The sequence below is a fragment of the Clupea harengus genome, chromosome 12, assembly GCF_900700415.2.
Source record: "Clupea harengus chromosome 12, Ch_v2.0.2, whole genome shotgun sequence".
NCBI classification, from domain to species: Eukaryota; Metazoa; Chordata; class Actinopteri; order Clupeiformes; family Clupeidae; genus Clupea; species Clupea harengus.
In genome coordinates this window covers 14,615,946-14,632,929 of record NC_045163.1, presented here as the reverse complement: position 1 = coordinate 14,632,929, position 16,984 = coordinate 14,615,946, and the positions used below count along the sequence as shown (strand labels likewise).

General features: G+C 42.4%; 2 protein-coding genes across 2 annotated transcripts in view; both read left to right on the top strand.

Annotated features, from left to right (window-relative positions):
* The first annotated feature begins 181 nt into the window (after positions 1 to 181).
* On the top strand, positions 182 to 4,741 carry exosc2 (exosome component 2). Its single transcript, XM_012842107.3, has 9 exons — positions 182 to 333; positions 946 to 1,047; positions 1,247 to 1,292; positions 1,373 to 1,462; positions 1,702 to 1,767; positions 3,364 to 3,432; positions 3,618 to 3,794; positions 4,084 to 4,212; positions 4,375 to 4,741. Exons 1-9 carry the CDS (start codon positions 212 to 214, stop codon positions 4,453 to 4,455), a joined length of 882 nt encoding a protein of 293 aa, XP_012697561.1. The 5' UTR covers positions 182 to 211; the 3' UTR covers positions 4,456 to 4,741.
* A 112-nt stretch (positions 4,742 to 4,853) lies between these two features.
* The window catches only part of abl1 (c-abl oncogene 1, non-receptor tyrosine kinase), a 38,905-nt gene continuing 26,774 nt past the window's right edge, over positions 4,854 to 16,984 (top strand). Inside the window, exon 1 of the mRNA XM_012815457.3 lies at positions 4,854 to 7,322. Coding sequence (XP_012670911.1) covers positions 7,184 to 7,322 — 139 coding nt within the window. The 5' untranslated portion in view covers positions 4,854 to 7,183. The remainder of the gene's footprint in view (positions 7,323 to 16,984) is intronic.

Here is a 16,984-nt window from a genome sequence, read left to right as displayed (position 1 = left end):
TTAAAAAAAAATTGCACTACTGTAAACATCGGTGGTAAGGATTGGACATTTATTATTAACCATAATACAATTATTCTGAATTCAGAGAGAAACTTCTTTTCAGAAAGTCCCTCTGACGACGACGTGGCTTTCCTGTAGTAATGTGTAGGCTACAGTTGCTTATATGTGACGTCATCAACAAGCGTCACTAACAACATCACCCTGCCGAAGCATGGCCGCGGACATGAGATTGCCGACTGTTCGGAAGCAAGTATCTCTTTCTGGTTCCAAAAGTGCAATAGCCAGCCTTGTTGTTCCTGGAGATGTTATTACAACAGACACTGGGTTTATGCGGTGAGTAATTTGAACACACTGAAACTGAGTTGTTTAAACCTCTTAGCTTGTTCTTAATGCTAACAGTAGACACTGTAATGAACCTGATGTGGCTTTCATTCATTAACTGTCAATAGACAGTTCTAAATAGTTTTTGTTATTTTGTAATTATTTGAGGATATACACAGCTCTTCACATTATGTATGTTCAGAGTATATATGATCACAATGATTAGATTGTTCGATCCTTTATTGTTGTAAGTTATACTAGCTGCATTACATGCGCTTCGAACTCTTCACATTTTAAATGAATGTTGCAGCCGCGCAACTTAACTTGATAGTCATTTAAACATCTGCCGTTTAAGTGCCACCCTTTCCATTGTACGAGGATTGCCTGGGATGGAGCAATTTGGTTGACAGAAGGTGTGTGTGTGTGTGTGTGTGTGTGTGTGTGTGTGTGTGTGTGTGTGTGTGTGTCTGTGTCTGTGTGTGTGTGTGTCTGTCTGTCTGTCTGTCTGTCTGTCTGTCTGTGTGTCTGTGTCTGTGTGTCTGTGTGTCTGTGTCTGTGTCTGTGTCTGTGTCTGTGTCTGTGTCTGTGTGTGTGTGTGTGTGTGACAAACGCTTTGTTTCACAGGGGCCATGGGACCTATCTAGATGAAGAAAAACTCACTGCCTCTGTCGCTGGGGAGGTCGAGAGGGTTAACAAACTCATTTGCGTTCGTCCTTTAAAGACCAGGTAGAGTGATCTATAAACAGTTGCACCAATGATGCTTCACATGGGAATCTGACATGCCATTTTGATAATGAAACTCCCCAGAACATGATATCAGTCCACTTGTATGTAAATACAAAACGAAATGGTTGGTTACCGGTCTTGAATCTGGTACTGGGTCTTGGAGAATAAAATGCTGTATCTTCTTTTTATGTGTCCGCAGATATAACGGTGAAGTTGGTGATGTGGTTGTTGGAAGGATTACGGAGGTACAGTATGATTTGTTTGTAATTTTCTGTGAAGAAAGATACTCATGACAGACACTCAAATGTGTGTTCTCCCTGTGTAGGTGCAACAGAAGCGATGGAAAGTGGAGACCAACTCCCGCCTGGACTCTGTGTTGCTCCTTTCTGCCGTTAACTTACCTGGTGGAGAGCTGGTAGGTCTGGTGTATAGACAGGCTTGAGTCCTTCATGTTACATAAACACTTTTCGTGTGTATCTGTTTGATAGAGTAAACATAATTTTAAAAAGTAATACAGTCTGATGGCTATTATCTTTAAAATCGATTTTACAAACTTACCTGCACAAGTATATCCAACATATGTCGTTTTTCAACTCTGATGGCTTACAATGGCGACTGTGCTCAAAATCTTCATTTTCCCCCCATAATCTTTAGAGACGGCGATCAGCAGAGGATGAGTTGTCCATGAGAGACTACCTTCAGGAGGGTGACCTCATCAGTGTATCCTTTTACAGAATCTGGAGAATGGCCATTATGATTAGACCCTAAGTGCACCTCTTAACACTTCCAACCCCAAGGCTTTTTTTTTGACTATGTTAGGTAGTCTGCCATGCCTGATATTTTTGTATATTTCACCTAACTAAAAACTATGAGGCAAAAGTGGCATTTATGATTATATTCTAGAACACCTCAGCAATAAAAAAATGAGAGTAAAAGGAATGTAGTAAAAAATGTTTTTTATTAAAATGAAATCTAAAGACACTAAAATTAAATCTAGTTTTAGAGGTGCTCAGACTTTGTACAAAAACACATTGTTAATATTTTGGAAGTTTTCTTTTTTACTCTGAGCCCTGTAAACATAGGTGTTTGCTCCACATAGGTGAGTTCAGCATTCAGAAAGTGTGTGTGGTTTCAATACTAATTCTAAGTAATATACAATGTGACACTTTTCTTCACTTAGACCACTATGCATATTGATGAGAAAGGTGTGAACATTCTGGGACACCTCGGTCAGAGTCAATGGTCATGACGTAATGGGCCTGGAATGTCTTTGTTCCTACAGGTTTACTTGACACATCATGACCCAATAGTGATCACTGAATTACCATCTCCTTATCATATGAATAGTTGTCATTTGCTAATGGGAGGGTCGAAACCTCACTCAGAGGCTGAAATTTGCAAGGGATTCGTAATATTGTCCTTACAAAGTGATTATTTATATTTTAGTTTCAAACTTTACATATTTTAAAAGAAAAGGGTCCAATGTTGCTGTGGGTGTTAGTTTTATGTTTCTAGGACAAAAACTTGCAGAGATTTTTAAATATATTAATCAAAATACCACCAAGTCCCCCACGGGGCCCCTTGGGGGACAATCTCTTCAGGGACAATCTCAAAATTCGTGAAGTCATTGTTGTTAAGGCTAAGCGCTATAGGTTTACATGGTGAAAGAGGGAACAAAGTAAACTAATATCAAAGGGATTGTTTTTTTAAGGGTTTTGAATATGTGTCCTTGAAATATGAATTATTTTTGTATCTTTGTTATTTATTCACAAGAATTCCTAATTAAAAGTAACAGACATGATGTGGACAGTTATTATGAAGTTGACAATGCTTCCTTATGTATGTAACCTGAATGTTTGGGTGCTGTTTTTCACTGGGGAAGGAAGAGGGCACCAGTTAACCATGGTCTTTTCCTTGTTGTAGTTTACAACCTGCCATGAGTCCACTGAAACTGTTACTGATTACCTAAATATATAATGAGTTTCATTTATAGTCATTGTCTTAACATGAGATGCGTGTTAATAATAAATAAATCAGAGTAGCTGGTACACCAGCTTGGGAAATTACTGGGTACCCCACCCTCGTAGAGGATTTGGATTCAAAGGCTGTGTGGAATGAACACTTATCACCATGATTATGTGAGGTTCTTTCTCATCCATTCAAATCAGCTGTTACAGCTTTGATGATATGATGAAGTTTTTTTTTCAGTGTGGTACCCAAGGGCTTTGTGAGACTCTAGGCCATTTCTGCCTTCACTTGTGACTATTACCACTCATTCAAAAGGCAAAGTTCTCCTTAACTCAGCGTCCCTACAAGGCCGAGGTGCAGGCTGTCTTTTCTGACGGAGCGCTCTCTCTCCACACTCGCAGTTTGAAATATGGAAAGGTGAGTACCTCTGCTTGTTAGGTTTTCATACTTATCAATTCTGAAAATTCTGCTCATGCTGGCATTATAAGGCATTTCTTATTTCTTGGATATTAACTTGAATGTCTTGTAGTTGACTGGTGATAAGCCTCACTGTATTCTTGCATCAATATTTACAACAATTTCATCCTTTTCTGTCTTCTTAGCTGGGTCAAGGTGTTCTAGTTCAGGTGTCCCCTTCGCTCGTGAAGAGACAGAAAACCCACTTTCACTACCTGCCCTGTGGGTCGTCCATCATATTAGGGAACAATGGATTCATATGGCTCTACCCCACTCCCGGACAACAGGACGAAGATGCTGGAGGATACTACACCAGCATAGAGGTAAGACCATTAGGATTTAGAGTCATGCAACAACCTCGGTTTTACTGTTTGAACTGTATTTGTAGATATGGACATTAAACCCCAAGTCATTTCTACACACTCTTTAATATAATGCAATTGAATGCGTGACATATGTTAAAGTGATTTTATTTTATACTAGCAAAACTTCAGAATCGAATAAATTGATTCAGGTTTTATGGCCGGTGATCTTACATTTCTTTCTGTTGTCATTCTGCGCCTTTGTATCTCTTAACTCTCTTTATTCTCATGTCTGTGACCCCTCCCTAAGCCCGTAGCCCTGTCAGATCGGGAGGTAATATCCCGACTGAGAAACTGCATTCTTGCCCTGGCTGCCCACAAAGTCATGCTGTTTGACACAAGTGTGCTGTACTGCTACGAGTCCTCCCTCACACACCAGGTAAATGGGTTGCTGCATGTTGTCTTGACGATGTGGAATAATGCCCATTCCATTCAATTTTGTAGTTCTAGTTGATTAAATAACTTAATCGAATGCCCTCCATGGACACATATTTCTCCTATCAGTAGTGTAAACAGAGTTCTCTGATTTCCATTGTTTTAGATTAAAGACATTCTAAAACCAGAGGTCATGGAAGAAGTGGTCTTGCAAACAAGGCACCGGCTGGCAGACCAGGAAGGTTGAGACGTGTGTCACGTGATGGATGACGTTCTGCCTCTTTACACACCCCTGACTGCAATACTAAGGCTAAGGATTCTCTGCATTCCAAGCAAGCTGACCCTTAACAACAGTAATTTGTTTACTGTAAAATAAGTTCCATGGAAAACATTTGTCATCACCGTCATTTCCTTTTGTTGTTGAAATGGACAGAGGATACTGCCATTCAGTGAGGGATGGTGTATTATAACTTTTGTATGTTTTCTTGTAAAAAAAAAAAAAAAATCTTGTAAAAACAAAATACTGAAACATCCATGTTCAGAATGAGGGTTTTATTTCAAATATGATGTTTAGAATGTAGACAGCATATTACAGTTATTTTGTTACAGGTCGACATGTGTAAGACACAAACCAAAAGAAAGTTATTACACGTTAAAAGCAGGCTGAATGTTTTATCCATTGCATTCTCACACAGTATTGCACAAAATTTTTGAATTTTAGGAATGTCTCTCACATTGTGGGTTGGTCTGGTAAAGACTTTTCAGTATTATACTTGCAGTCCTTCTACAATTTATGCAGTTTTTCATTCCTAGGATTCCATTGTTAAGACAATTACAGTAATTTGGAGTGCTATCTGAAGTTCATACTATGTATTTGAACTTCCAAAATTACTGCGTTATTGGTTACGTACCACACTGACCCTGTAGCAAGTGGAGGGAATTGCACCAAAAACATTTTCCTGGGTCTGTTCATGTTGGCGCACGCACACATATTCTGACGTCAAACGTATCCCACCCCCATACGAAGCTATCCACCTTGCGTACGGAAATATGGCGGCGGAGACGACGGCTGTTTGAGTAGCTACCCTTTAATTGCTCATAAATTAATGAACAAGCAATGCAAAGTAGTAGGAAAACAAGAAAGTACAACGCAACGTGTGACCATTTCACATGTCGAAGGGGGGTTGAAAAAAAGTGCCTGACAACACCGTGCCAAACTTCAGAACGACAGGGTCAGTGCTTTGGTTAGTGCCCCGGGTCCGGGCTGTGGAGCCCGGGATAGAAGGACGGGAAGGCTGGACACGGAAGTTGGAGAAATACTCGGGAACTCCGGGCTTGGTGTTTGCTGAGCCCAAGCATGTTTCAGGTCGTCACTTAGGAATCAGACAAGGTGATAATTACTCGGTCAGTGGAGTTTTGTGGTAACTTTGAGGTATTTAAAGAACTTCTAGCCAAATAGCACGAGTGAGCAGTTGCCTGTGTGTACCCAAAATCTAGCGCTGCCGACTAGCTAGCGATAGCATAATCGATAGCTCAAGCATTCCAATAAGCAAAAGCATTGTATCGAATTCGACCACTGCGCTTAGTCAAAGATTGCTTTGAAAACCTAATGCAATCGCCTGATGACTTTTGCAAGTCTTTGATGCTTTGTGTAGTGAAAGTTATCTGTTGGTGTAATGTTTGTACTTGGGGACCGAGTTGATGGTAACCTAGCTTCTATGCCAGGCAAGCCAACAATGCTAACTTATCACAAATTAGCAAACTAGCTCGTGCCTCTTTATTACTTGAACGGGATCTACGATGTTACTAAGTCTTTTTCAGTATGCAAATTAGTCACACTCAGACTGTGTCGGACCCTCTATGCACATTTTAGACAGTGAAAGTCTAATGTTTTTCCTGCTAAAGTGACATGTTCTGTAAAAGCCAAATATTTAGTTAGTTGTGGTGTCACAATTTGAGGAACACACAGCTATGTAATACTGTTGCAATAACTTCTTCAAAGTTAGTTCTGTCTCTGACACCTGAAGAGGAAGTAATCTACGTTGAGGACCACTACATTTCTCCATATGCCTCATCTTATTGAATGACATGCTGTCAAAGGGCACATATCACATCCTGGAGAGTGAGCACTATAACAGCATGTTGTAAGGGAACTGCCTCAGAATATATTACACTAATATACAACAGTTGTTAGTGTACATGACTGTACCAGGTTGTCTACGAAAGTCAAGATAAAGAAAATCTGGAAAATTGAATTTGGCCATAAAGTTATTTGTGACCACCCAGGAATCCACCAGTCTTTTTAGTTGTGGTTCCTGGTTACCATGGCTGAGCAGACTTGTTAATTAGTAATAATGTATTTCTATCACTAACATCCTCAGTGAAGGACCTTTTTGCTCTGTCATGAACACTAAACGGGTAGTATCTTGTAAAACAAATGCCTTATTGAAACACAGTGGTATCCACTATTAAGGAAAGATGGGTTTACTCTTTTAATAATGTATAAGTTTAAAAGTTCTTGTAGCTATTGGATGTTGATCCTGTAGGCCCTTATCCTGCAATACACAAGTGCATGGACCAGGTGTCCCATTAAGCCTGTCACTGGACAGTGTCATCAACATTCACAACAGTCAGTCTACATATAAATTTAAGAATGGACCACTCTTGAGAGGCCAATGCATGGGGCAGGGGATAGGCTGTCACAGTGCTTTTGCTGCCGACTAAACAGCCATCGCCGCCGCCACCGTCTACAACAGCATCGAGAAACTCTTCACCATCCCTGGCGGTGGAATGCGAGTCTAGTCCACCTCATCTTCAAGTCCGCCTCCCTCCTTGGTCGCCACCAGTGCCCAGACTGAAGCACCCAAGGCTGACCAAGCCACGGAGGGGCTTCCTTCCCTCTCTTTCCTGGGGGGGTCTGCCGCTTCCCCTTCCCCTGCTGCCTGCCCCGACTGCAGGCCTGGCTCCCGGCCCTTATGGGGCAGCAGCCAGGGAAGTTAGTCGGGGACCAGAGGAGGACCAGTCTGCCGACGCTGCCCTTCATCAAGGGTGGGAAGAAGGATGGAGGTTCGTCGCGGCATGGGGCACACAACTGTAACATCTTTGTGGTACACGGTAAGACATTACCCCCACCCTTCCCTCGGCCCACTCCAAAAGCAGCAAGTCGTCTTTCTGTACGTGATTTTTTTTCTGTGCAATTGTCCGAGGCTTGTGTTGTTGTCTTGTCTGTATCTGTTGATTGTGTGGCAGAAGCAAAGTCGTTCTAGAATGTAGGGATGGACAACAAAACAGAACCTGCCTCTGTGCAGTCTGTCGGTTTGGGGCTTGCTGCAACGATGGCCTATCTCTCAATCTCTACCATAACACGTGTCTGTTGGTGTGGGCATGGAGAAAAGTATGTGTGGAGCTGTCCGTCTTCGTTTCCTCATTCAACCCCACTTACTAACTCCATCAGTCCAACTCTGTAAATTTCTGGCCACAGTCTGCTGAGGATATTGATAGTGATGTTCACAGAGTCGGCAAGACAAGCAGACAATATTAGGCCTAGTTTGTGGTCAGCTGCTATTCGTATAAGCTCAGTATGAAAAATGTCTATGTAATGTGTTGAATGGATTCCAGAGATGAACTGTGTGATTATGTTATACTTGCATGTTGTTTTGATTATTTCCCTGTGGGAGAAAGATAATTTCAGACTCAGTTAAACTGTTTGGGTATGGGTTGTCTCATGAGTTGCCATGGTTGCATTATCTCACATTGTTCTCTGTGTGGTCAGGATGAGAGTACTGTGAGGACATCTCCACCATACTATTTTGGCAGCATGAAGGTTGTGAAGAATTTTAATTTAGTGATGATTAATTATTAGTCTGATGTTGCACTCTCCGTTTCACTTGACATTATCATAACTTTGATGGATTGGTTTGGAGGCAGTGAGGTATAACTCCTGAGCCTGGGTGTTGAGACTTTGAGAAATTGAGACTTTGTCTGAGGAACCTCAACCTCGTCATGTTCGGTGGGATGCTGGATTCAACCCACTGGCAGCGGCCACCCAGGTTGTTGTCTTTGACCGTAGGCATTTCCCGGATTGTCATGTCGGGATTAATCTTGTGTTTGTGTGCAACTAAAGTGCGTGGGTGGCTGAATGTCCGTGCAGCTCTGTGGAGTCCATGGTTTTGTCGATTATGAATCAGTGGCCAAACAAGACTTAGTGTGCCAATGACTAACATCCCATGACATGAGCTTGACCGGCTTTACCCCGTATTCTGTGTTGTGTTGGAGAGGCTCCCTGGAAAGGGAGGAAAAGCCGCCTCTGCCTATATTTGCCGGGCTGAGACCTAGACGTGTGCTGGGGGAAGGTTGAGGGGAATCTTTGGTGCCTTTCGGAACTGGCTGACATACCATCCGGGAGAGGGTGAAAAACACTCACATGCACACGCTCATTCAGAGACACGCGCACACACACACACACACACACACACATATACACACACACACACACACATTGAAGCTCTTCCTCTTCCCATAACGCAGATCATTGTCATGGCAAGCAGAGGAGCTTGGATTCCAGCTTGCGCAACAGAGGAGGGGGTGGGGGTTAGAGAGAGACAGACAGAGAGACAAACACAACATTGGTATGCATTTTGAGAGGGAGAGAGAGAAAAACATTTTGGCATGCAATGAGAGAGGGAACAAATTATGTATCTGAATTTTAAGAATGAGAGATTAAGAGTAAAACATTAATATGCATTTTAGGGAAAGATTAACACAACCACATTGATGAGCATGTTTTTTTTTAGAGAGAGAGAGAGAAAGGTAGATTAAGTCAGAGGACCATAACAATAGCATGTATTCTGTTAAAGACAGATATATTAAATGCTTTTGCATGCATTTTGATACTGGTACCATTTTGGGATCAGGACTATTATAATTGTTTTGCCTGTGTGTGTTAGAGGGAGAGAAAGTGAGTGTGAGTGATGAGGTGAATGGGTTACAAGTGGTGTCTTTTATACTCCATATGAGTCACCACAAGTGAACGGCCCGGCAGCAGTGGGGTCTCGGATCATCTCCTCAGCTCAGCACCATGTGGGCCGATGCAGGGCCTCCTATCCTATCACCTTCTCAGCTTTAGCTGTCTCTGTAGCGCAGGGGCAAGCAAAGACCTGTCTGCCTCTCTGTGTGTGTGCGCCTCGGCTCCCTCCACGGTCTGGTATACATCCCAACCAAGAGAGTGCATTACAATCTCTTACAAAACTCAGATCCCCTGGAGGTGGCATAAATTTGCTTCAAAAATGAAAAAAGGAAACTCCCATTTATTCATTCCATACAGTTTAGACTTATCTGGTCCAACTCAGAAGAGTAAGTATATAACAAAACTCAGTTAGATCCCTGAACAACACTGATAAACTTTCAGAATGTCAGCAACATAATCAATATCCATAAACACGACATTTCCACACTTAACCTTGACACTGTCTGTGTTTTATGAAGTTTTATTTGGTACATATCCTGAGTGTACCGCTAAAGTGGTTTTACTTCTCTGTCTGTCTTTTATTTCCTGCTTATGCAGGCTGGTGCACTGTGAGCACCTCTGTAGTGCTGACTGCTAGTCTTACAGGTGGCAGCAGAGGGTAAGTAGTCTCACCAACAGGACGGCCAGTGACCAGAGAAAGCAACACGAGGGTATTCCCACTGAATACACTGAATACCCTTTCCACGATTCATGTATCTGGGTTGAGAAACTCTGCTTCAGCTTCGGGGTTTCAGCTGCAAGAATTTAGTTTGTTGTCATCAAGTTTCATGAAGAGTCTGAGAGGTGTGTTGGGCGGAAAAACACACGACGGCCCGCACAGAATGTGGGGTTTGTGCCATGATATCATGTTAACATTGTTGGATCCAGCATCAGTAACAGCAGCAGGGGAGAGAAAAAGTCACAGAATGCATCAGAAAATCCACAGTGCCAGGATCACATTAGACAACGCCTAGGTGCTAGCTGTTAAAATTAAATAAAACTGTCATCACAATCAAAGCATTATTTATTTACATTTAATAATGAAAGCATTCACAATAATCACTCAAAATCAGCAGGGGATGTGCATAGAAACAGCTGTTTAGGGCTAGCATCTATCTATCTCTTTCTCTCTCTCTTCTACAGCGGGGGGGGGGGGGGGGGGGCTAAGAAACCCAACTAAGTTACGTGTTTTGTCTGTCTGTCAATCAATCTCCTCTGCTCTGTTTCGGTACTGTTACAGCACGGCACCTACCGACAACAGACATCGCTCCTACTAGCAGTGCTTTTGCTATCTGTGATGCTGCTGCAATTATCCCCACCCTGTTGATCCACCGAAACAATTTTGGCCTGCTTAAGGTCAGATTGACGTGCTGGTTTGAAGAAACCAGAACAGTTGACCAGTTTCCTCCTTGTTGCTGAGGTTCAAATCGCAGTAACATTAGCTCTGGTGACGTCCCATATGTTTTTTTTCAGGGCTGACACTATAATGATTAGCTGTCAAAAAGAGGACAATAACTTATATTTCAGGTAGGTATTTGAATGCTTGTAATATGATTTTCGATGACATTTTCAATAGAACTATTAACTATCGATAAACGCTATAGGCTGTCCTTGAAAAATGGACATCAAGTGTTTTTATCTCTTGGAAGAGGAGTTCTGTTGCAAATGATGAACATTTCTCATTCTTTCTATTCACTATTGTCACCTCACTTCAGTTCCATGGTAATACAATTTTCCACAAGAAAACCGGAAGAGTTCATCTGAGGACTTTCGTAATGTTTTCAACCACAGAGAGTAATTAGTAGCTAAACGACACCTAACAGCTCAGACTTATAATTGTAACTTGAGTCAGAGCATTCACTGAGAGGCTTTGCTAATACCCAAAACAGCTGCCACCAAGTATTTCCAGATATCAAGAAAAGGTGGCAAAGCAACCGTATGTTGGCATCGGAGAGACACAAGCAGAAGAACAAAGTGATCCATGGAGCTCCCCGAGATGTGACCTGTCTTATCATATTTTATATCTAAGAGGGGGTTAGGATACCTACGAGGTAGAGCTGGACAATCTACCCAAAATCCACCAATACAGTCTGCTAATCTCTTACTGACCAATATTCAGGTATAGTAATGTATTAGGTTGCGATTGTTTTTATGATAAATTATGAGGAGAAAACATACAAAACACATAACTTTGCATGTCTCATAATTTTGCAAGTCTCATAACTTTGCATGCTGATGTTCTTTAAACAGATCATAATATTTGCCACAGATGGTTACGGTCCAAATGGCTTTTATGTAAGTTAAGCATTTTGAAACTTGCCAACAAATGAAAAATTGTTGTGAGACGAATCTGAAATTTTCATTACGTTTATTTTGGGTCGACCAACCCTACTTATGAGGATGTGCGTTGGCGTCACAGGCTGACTGGCTCCAGAGATGAAGACAGGATAGTACACACTTTGTTTTTGAAAATGTTTTTGATCGGGAATTTAGATAAAATTGACATAATAAAAAACGAATATCAGCCCTAATTATCTAATGACAAGATAATCAGTCAACCCCTGGTATGGACCGTGGCACAGTAGATGGACAGCATTTTTTTTTTTCCTTTGCCTGGAACTTGTGGAATCTGCAGTCTAGACACCAAAGCTCCCCCATGATTCCTGCGGATCTTGAAGACGTGGGTTTATTTTCGACTTGGGGAGGGGGGGTAGCAGGCACTTCCTGGTAAGTTTCGGGGTCGGCTTGTCGCAGGCCAGCTGCTGGGTCTTCATGTCTGGGGCCAGTCAGCCTGTGACGCCAACGCACACCCTCGTAAGTAGGGCTGGTCGAGACGACCCAAAATAAATGATAAGCATTTTGAAACTTGAAATTTTCAACTTAAATTAAAGCCACCGGGAAAGTAACCATCCGTGGCAAATATTATGATCTGTTTAAAGAACATCAGCATGAAAAGTTATGAGTTTTTCAACATAGGATTTTCTGTTTTGTATGTTTTCTTATGTTATCATAAAAACAATCACAAGCTAATATATTTCGATAAATAGATATTGGTCAGTAAGATATTAGCAGACTGTATTGGTGGATTTTGGGTAGATTGTCCAGCTCTACCTCGTAGGTATCCTAACCCCCTCTTAGATATAAAATATGATAAGACAGGTCACATCTCGGGGAGCTCCATGGATCACTTTGTTCTTCTGCTTGTGTCTCTCCGATGCCAACATACGGTTGCTTTGCCACCTTTTCTTGATATCTGGAAATACTTGGTGGCAGCTGTTTTGGGTATTAGCAAAGCCTCTCAGTGAATGCTCTGAATCAAGTTACAGTTATAAGTCTGAGCTGTTAGGTGTCGTTTAGCTACTAATTACGACTAATGGTTGAAAACATTAAGATAGACCTCAGATGAACTCTTCCGGTTTTCTTGTGGAAAATTGTATTACGATGGAACTGAAGTGAGGTGACAATAGTGAATAGAAAGAATGAGAAATGTTCATCATTTGCGCCAGAACTCCTCTTCCAAGAGATAAAAACACTTGTATGATGTCCATTTTTCAAGGACAGCCTTTATCGTTTTACAGTTAAAAACATACCGACAACTTGATAGTTCTTGGGGATTTTGGGGTGCAGTTTGATGTCTGTTTCTTCCTAGGAAATGTTATGAGGTGAATTCCAGAGCCCACCTCCTTGAGCAATAACAGTGTTCTTTGCCTTTGCTGTAAATTACTATTTTCTGTGTCTCCGCCTGGAGACAGTGACTCAGTGTTTTGGCTGATCAGGTTCTTCTGACCACCTGGAGGAGGGTCTGTCAGCACAGCCACTTGTGCCTGAGCCCAGTTGAAGATTGACAAAAGCAGGTGTGGATGGGAGGCCGAGGTGGTGGGGGTGATGTGGGTGGGTGGGGAGAAGCTTTCCGTAAAGCCAGCCCCTGATCTTTACTCCTCCTGGGGGTAGAGCTTCACGACTGAGGCTAGCAGCAGAGGCCTTAGGTTCTCAGGGTCACGGCTCTACACCAGACCAGGCCCAGCTGCTCAGCACTGCACTTAAGCCCATCTGTGCTTTGCTACAAGATCAGAATGGCTCTTTGACTCGGCACATTTCTCTCCATGTGTTTGCCTACACATTTCAAACACCCAGTTGTCCTTTTGAAGTGGTCCCTAAGACATACCTTATGTGCTCTTTTGTGGTGTCTCAGGCACATAGCACTGCAGAATGCTGTGCAGTTGCTCTGAGCTAGTTAATGGGTTTTGAGTAGCAGCTGTGTCTCCAAAGTAATTCCTTTGGGCCACCAAATTCCATTACTTTGTGGCCAGCCTAACTAGGAGTGAATTAGCTTGGACTAAACATTGACCCTGTGTTGCAGTATGCATTATAGCACGATTTTGTGATGAAAAGTGTTGTATTTTATGGGCTTATTGGGGTTAAAACCAAAAGGCTTTGGGTGCTTGTGTGTTCCTGAGGCTCAACTGGGATCATGGGTTTGATACCCAAGGACCACACATCCTGATGATCAAATGCACGTCTGTTCTGTAAATCACTTTTGGAGAGAAGCTTCTGATATGTGAATAAATGTAATGCCATGTGCCAGTTGTCCATCTTAGCGTGAACAGCATACGCACATCCCAAAATCATAATATACTAGAAGGGCAAATGTCCACGCAATGTATCTTATGTAATGTATCTCGCAATGTTAACGAAAGTAATAATTTGTGGATCCGCTCCAAAATGTAATGGATTCTTCCTTTGCCCATGCTACACCCCTTCACCAAGTTTCATGAAAATCGGCTTAGTAGTTTTTGCGTAATCCTGCTGAGAAACAGAAAAATGGCAACAAAAACATAAACTCCTTGGCGGAGGTAATTACACCTTTTGAGAAGTTGCTGGGAGCAGCCAGCCAATCAGAGACCTTCTGAGAAACCTATGAGTAACAGCTAGCCAGTCATAGGTCTTTTTAGAATCCTACGGTGTCCAGCCAGCCAATCAAAACTCTTCCCCTTGCATCCTCAGAGCAGCAGACCGCCTCTGAGTTATAAAGTCTATTTTGCAGAGGAGAGGAGTCTTTAGTCTCTCTGAGTTAGACACGGGGCAAGCCACAGCAGCGAAGTCAGGAACGTGACCTCCACTGCATTCCTCTCTCCATAAACTGGCGTTGCTCCTCCTGTCTCCCTCTTTCTGTTTCTTTATCTTGCTACTCGCTCTTACACTCTTCTCCTCTAGCTTGCTCTCTATCTCTTTCTTTTCCCTCTCTCTTTCTTTGCTTTCATCCTTTGTATCCATTTTTGTCTTTTACTCACTCTTCCTCTCTTTGTTCGTCTACTCCTCTTCGTGCCTTTAACATAGGGGAAGAGAAAACAACCTCAAGGTACATGGCCCTGTCTGCTGCCATTAGTGTCAAAGAGACGCACTCACATTACAGAGGCAGCACCAGGAGTGCTTAAGGCCACGATACTGATGATACACTTTTTGCTACCTGTAGATGTCACCCACTAGTGTTCTAAGCATATCCTACCTATCTTATAGAGTACTCTGTATTTTTCATCAATGCCAGAGATCCTTTTTGTCATTATGCTGCCTTCAAATGGCAACAGAACTGTGGCCATTTCTGCAGTTAAAATGGATGCCCGCTGAGTACAGTCTGAATGTAAGAAACGTGGATAATATTGAAATATTGTGTTTGCACACCGTGTCTACTTCACAGGTCACTTTTCCTCCCTGCATTTTGGGCATATACAAGTATGAAGTTGTCATCGGAAATAACGTGTCTCTGAATGTTGTGCACATTGTGTTTGTGGTTTGAGTTGGTCTGTCCATGCTGTAGTCTATATTCCCGGCAGTTTATCCCATCCATCTTTTTCCATTTGAGAGTTTTAAAGCCGAATTCCAGCACTTTGAGTTGTATGAACAACACTTGAAATGTGTTAAGAAATAAAACCCTCCAGATTCTGCCTATAATGTTTATAGCTGTGGCCAGAATCCAGGCTCTGCTTGATGTGGTACTCTTGCAATTTTTGCGATTCTCTCCAAAAGATGAGCACAGTTGCATCAGGAAGGCTGAGCTCGCAGCCTATCTGTTTTCAATTGCGGAATTATGAGTTCAGCCATGGAAATTCACGTAAATGGCATCTGAAGGATTTAACAGAATTTTAGCCTATCCGTAAGGATTTTCGGGTTCCATTCACTTTAATTAAACACTTTACAATGTTAACTAGTGTTGGCTAGCAGCAAGTCAGCCAAGGTTAGCCATATATGAGCTACTGGGATTGTTAACAAAAAAATGTGTCATTCATTACGGCCGAACTCAAATTAACAGTGTAAAAAGTTATAGCTTCAGGTTAACCTTGTTCAAAACTCAGCAGGTATGTTTTGGTTGTTTTTGACTAGTTGGCTAATGTTAGCTTTATGGATAACACATTTATTTAGATTAAGGTTATTTTAAGTTGCTTACAATTTGCCATAAATACATATATTTATCCTTTCTGAGGGATTTAATATCTGTTTCATATGTTAATGTCAGTTACAGCCCCAGAGCTGTGCTCAAATCACATACAAATAGAAAGTTTAGTTATACAAAATCTTTACCTTTTTGACCCATAAAAAAGAAGTGAGTACCACACGAAGATGTGTTGCGGATCAGTATCTTAATTTAACGGGACGATTCAGATCAGTATCTGAATTTAACAGTTAAGACAATTTAGAGAGTTTAGATAGAATTGACGAATGCCAAAGCCCTTGCATAGTCTTTGTCTATTTTCCTTAAGGAGTAGAAATGAGATCATGTGTTGTCACTGCTGTAGAGATGTGAAGCAGAGTTACACCTCTAAATGTCCAAGGGAGGTACCGACTGTGTTGTTGGGGTTGCGCCATGGTGGTCCACTGTGTTGGAATGGGCCTGTGCTCATTCTGTTTTTAGAGCAGGATGCTCAGAGTGGGTCGCCGTGGAGACAAGGGTGGGAGGGAGAAGACTGGGTCTATGCCACACTGTCTCATGTAGGCTTGTGCTTTCTCTTTTGCTCTACATCTTGCTCTTTTTTTGACTCTCTCTTTTGCTCTCACTCACACACACACACACACACACACACTCTCTTGTTGTTTCTCTGCCTCTCATTCTGTCACCCCCCCACATCTCTTTCTATTCTCACTCCCATCATTCTTTTGCTTTCTCTTTCTGCCTCCCTTTCACACTCTCTCCTGCAGTGTCACTCTCTCCTACTCATTCTCTCTCCCTCTCCTGGATTGGGGCGCGCTGAGCGAGTGCAGCAGAGCAGGGTTTCATCATCACAGCCAGCATGAGGAGGCCAGTCGGCCCTCTGGAGGGCCGCAGAAACCATAGCATTCCACAAGAAAAGTCCCCAGATGAATGTGTGTGTGTGTTTGTGTGTGTGTGTGCTATTTCCCTCTGTAAAGCAATGGTAGGACCCATTCAACCAGGCATCACTCTTAAAATCCAAACACTGGGCCCAGCTCCCTGTGTATATATATATATATATATGTGTGTGTGTGTGTGTGTGTGTGTGTTTGTGTGTCTGTTCCACATCTTAAATCAGACACATGCTCGGTGTGAGGGAGGAATGCAGTGTCGGGCCTTCCGTGGCAATCTGCTCTCGGACACAAAGCCCTTCTTCCACAGCTGTGCCCCCCCCCCCCCCCATCCCGCCTCAACTGCGCCATCCTCAACCTGCACCTATGATGTGAATCCCAGGCCCTGATAAAAATTCCGTCTAGTCACAGCTTGTTAATTCTAAGCTCTGACCCTTTGGAATGCTGTGGTGAAAGA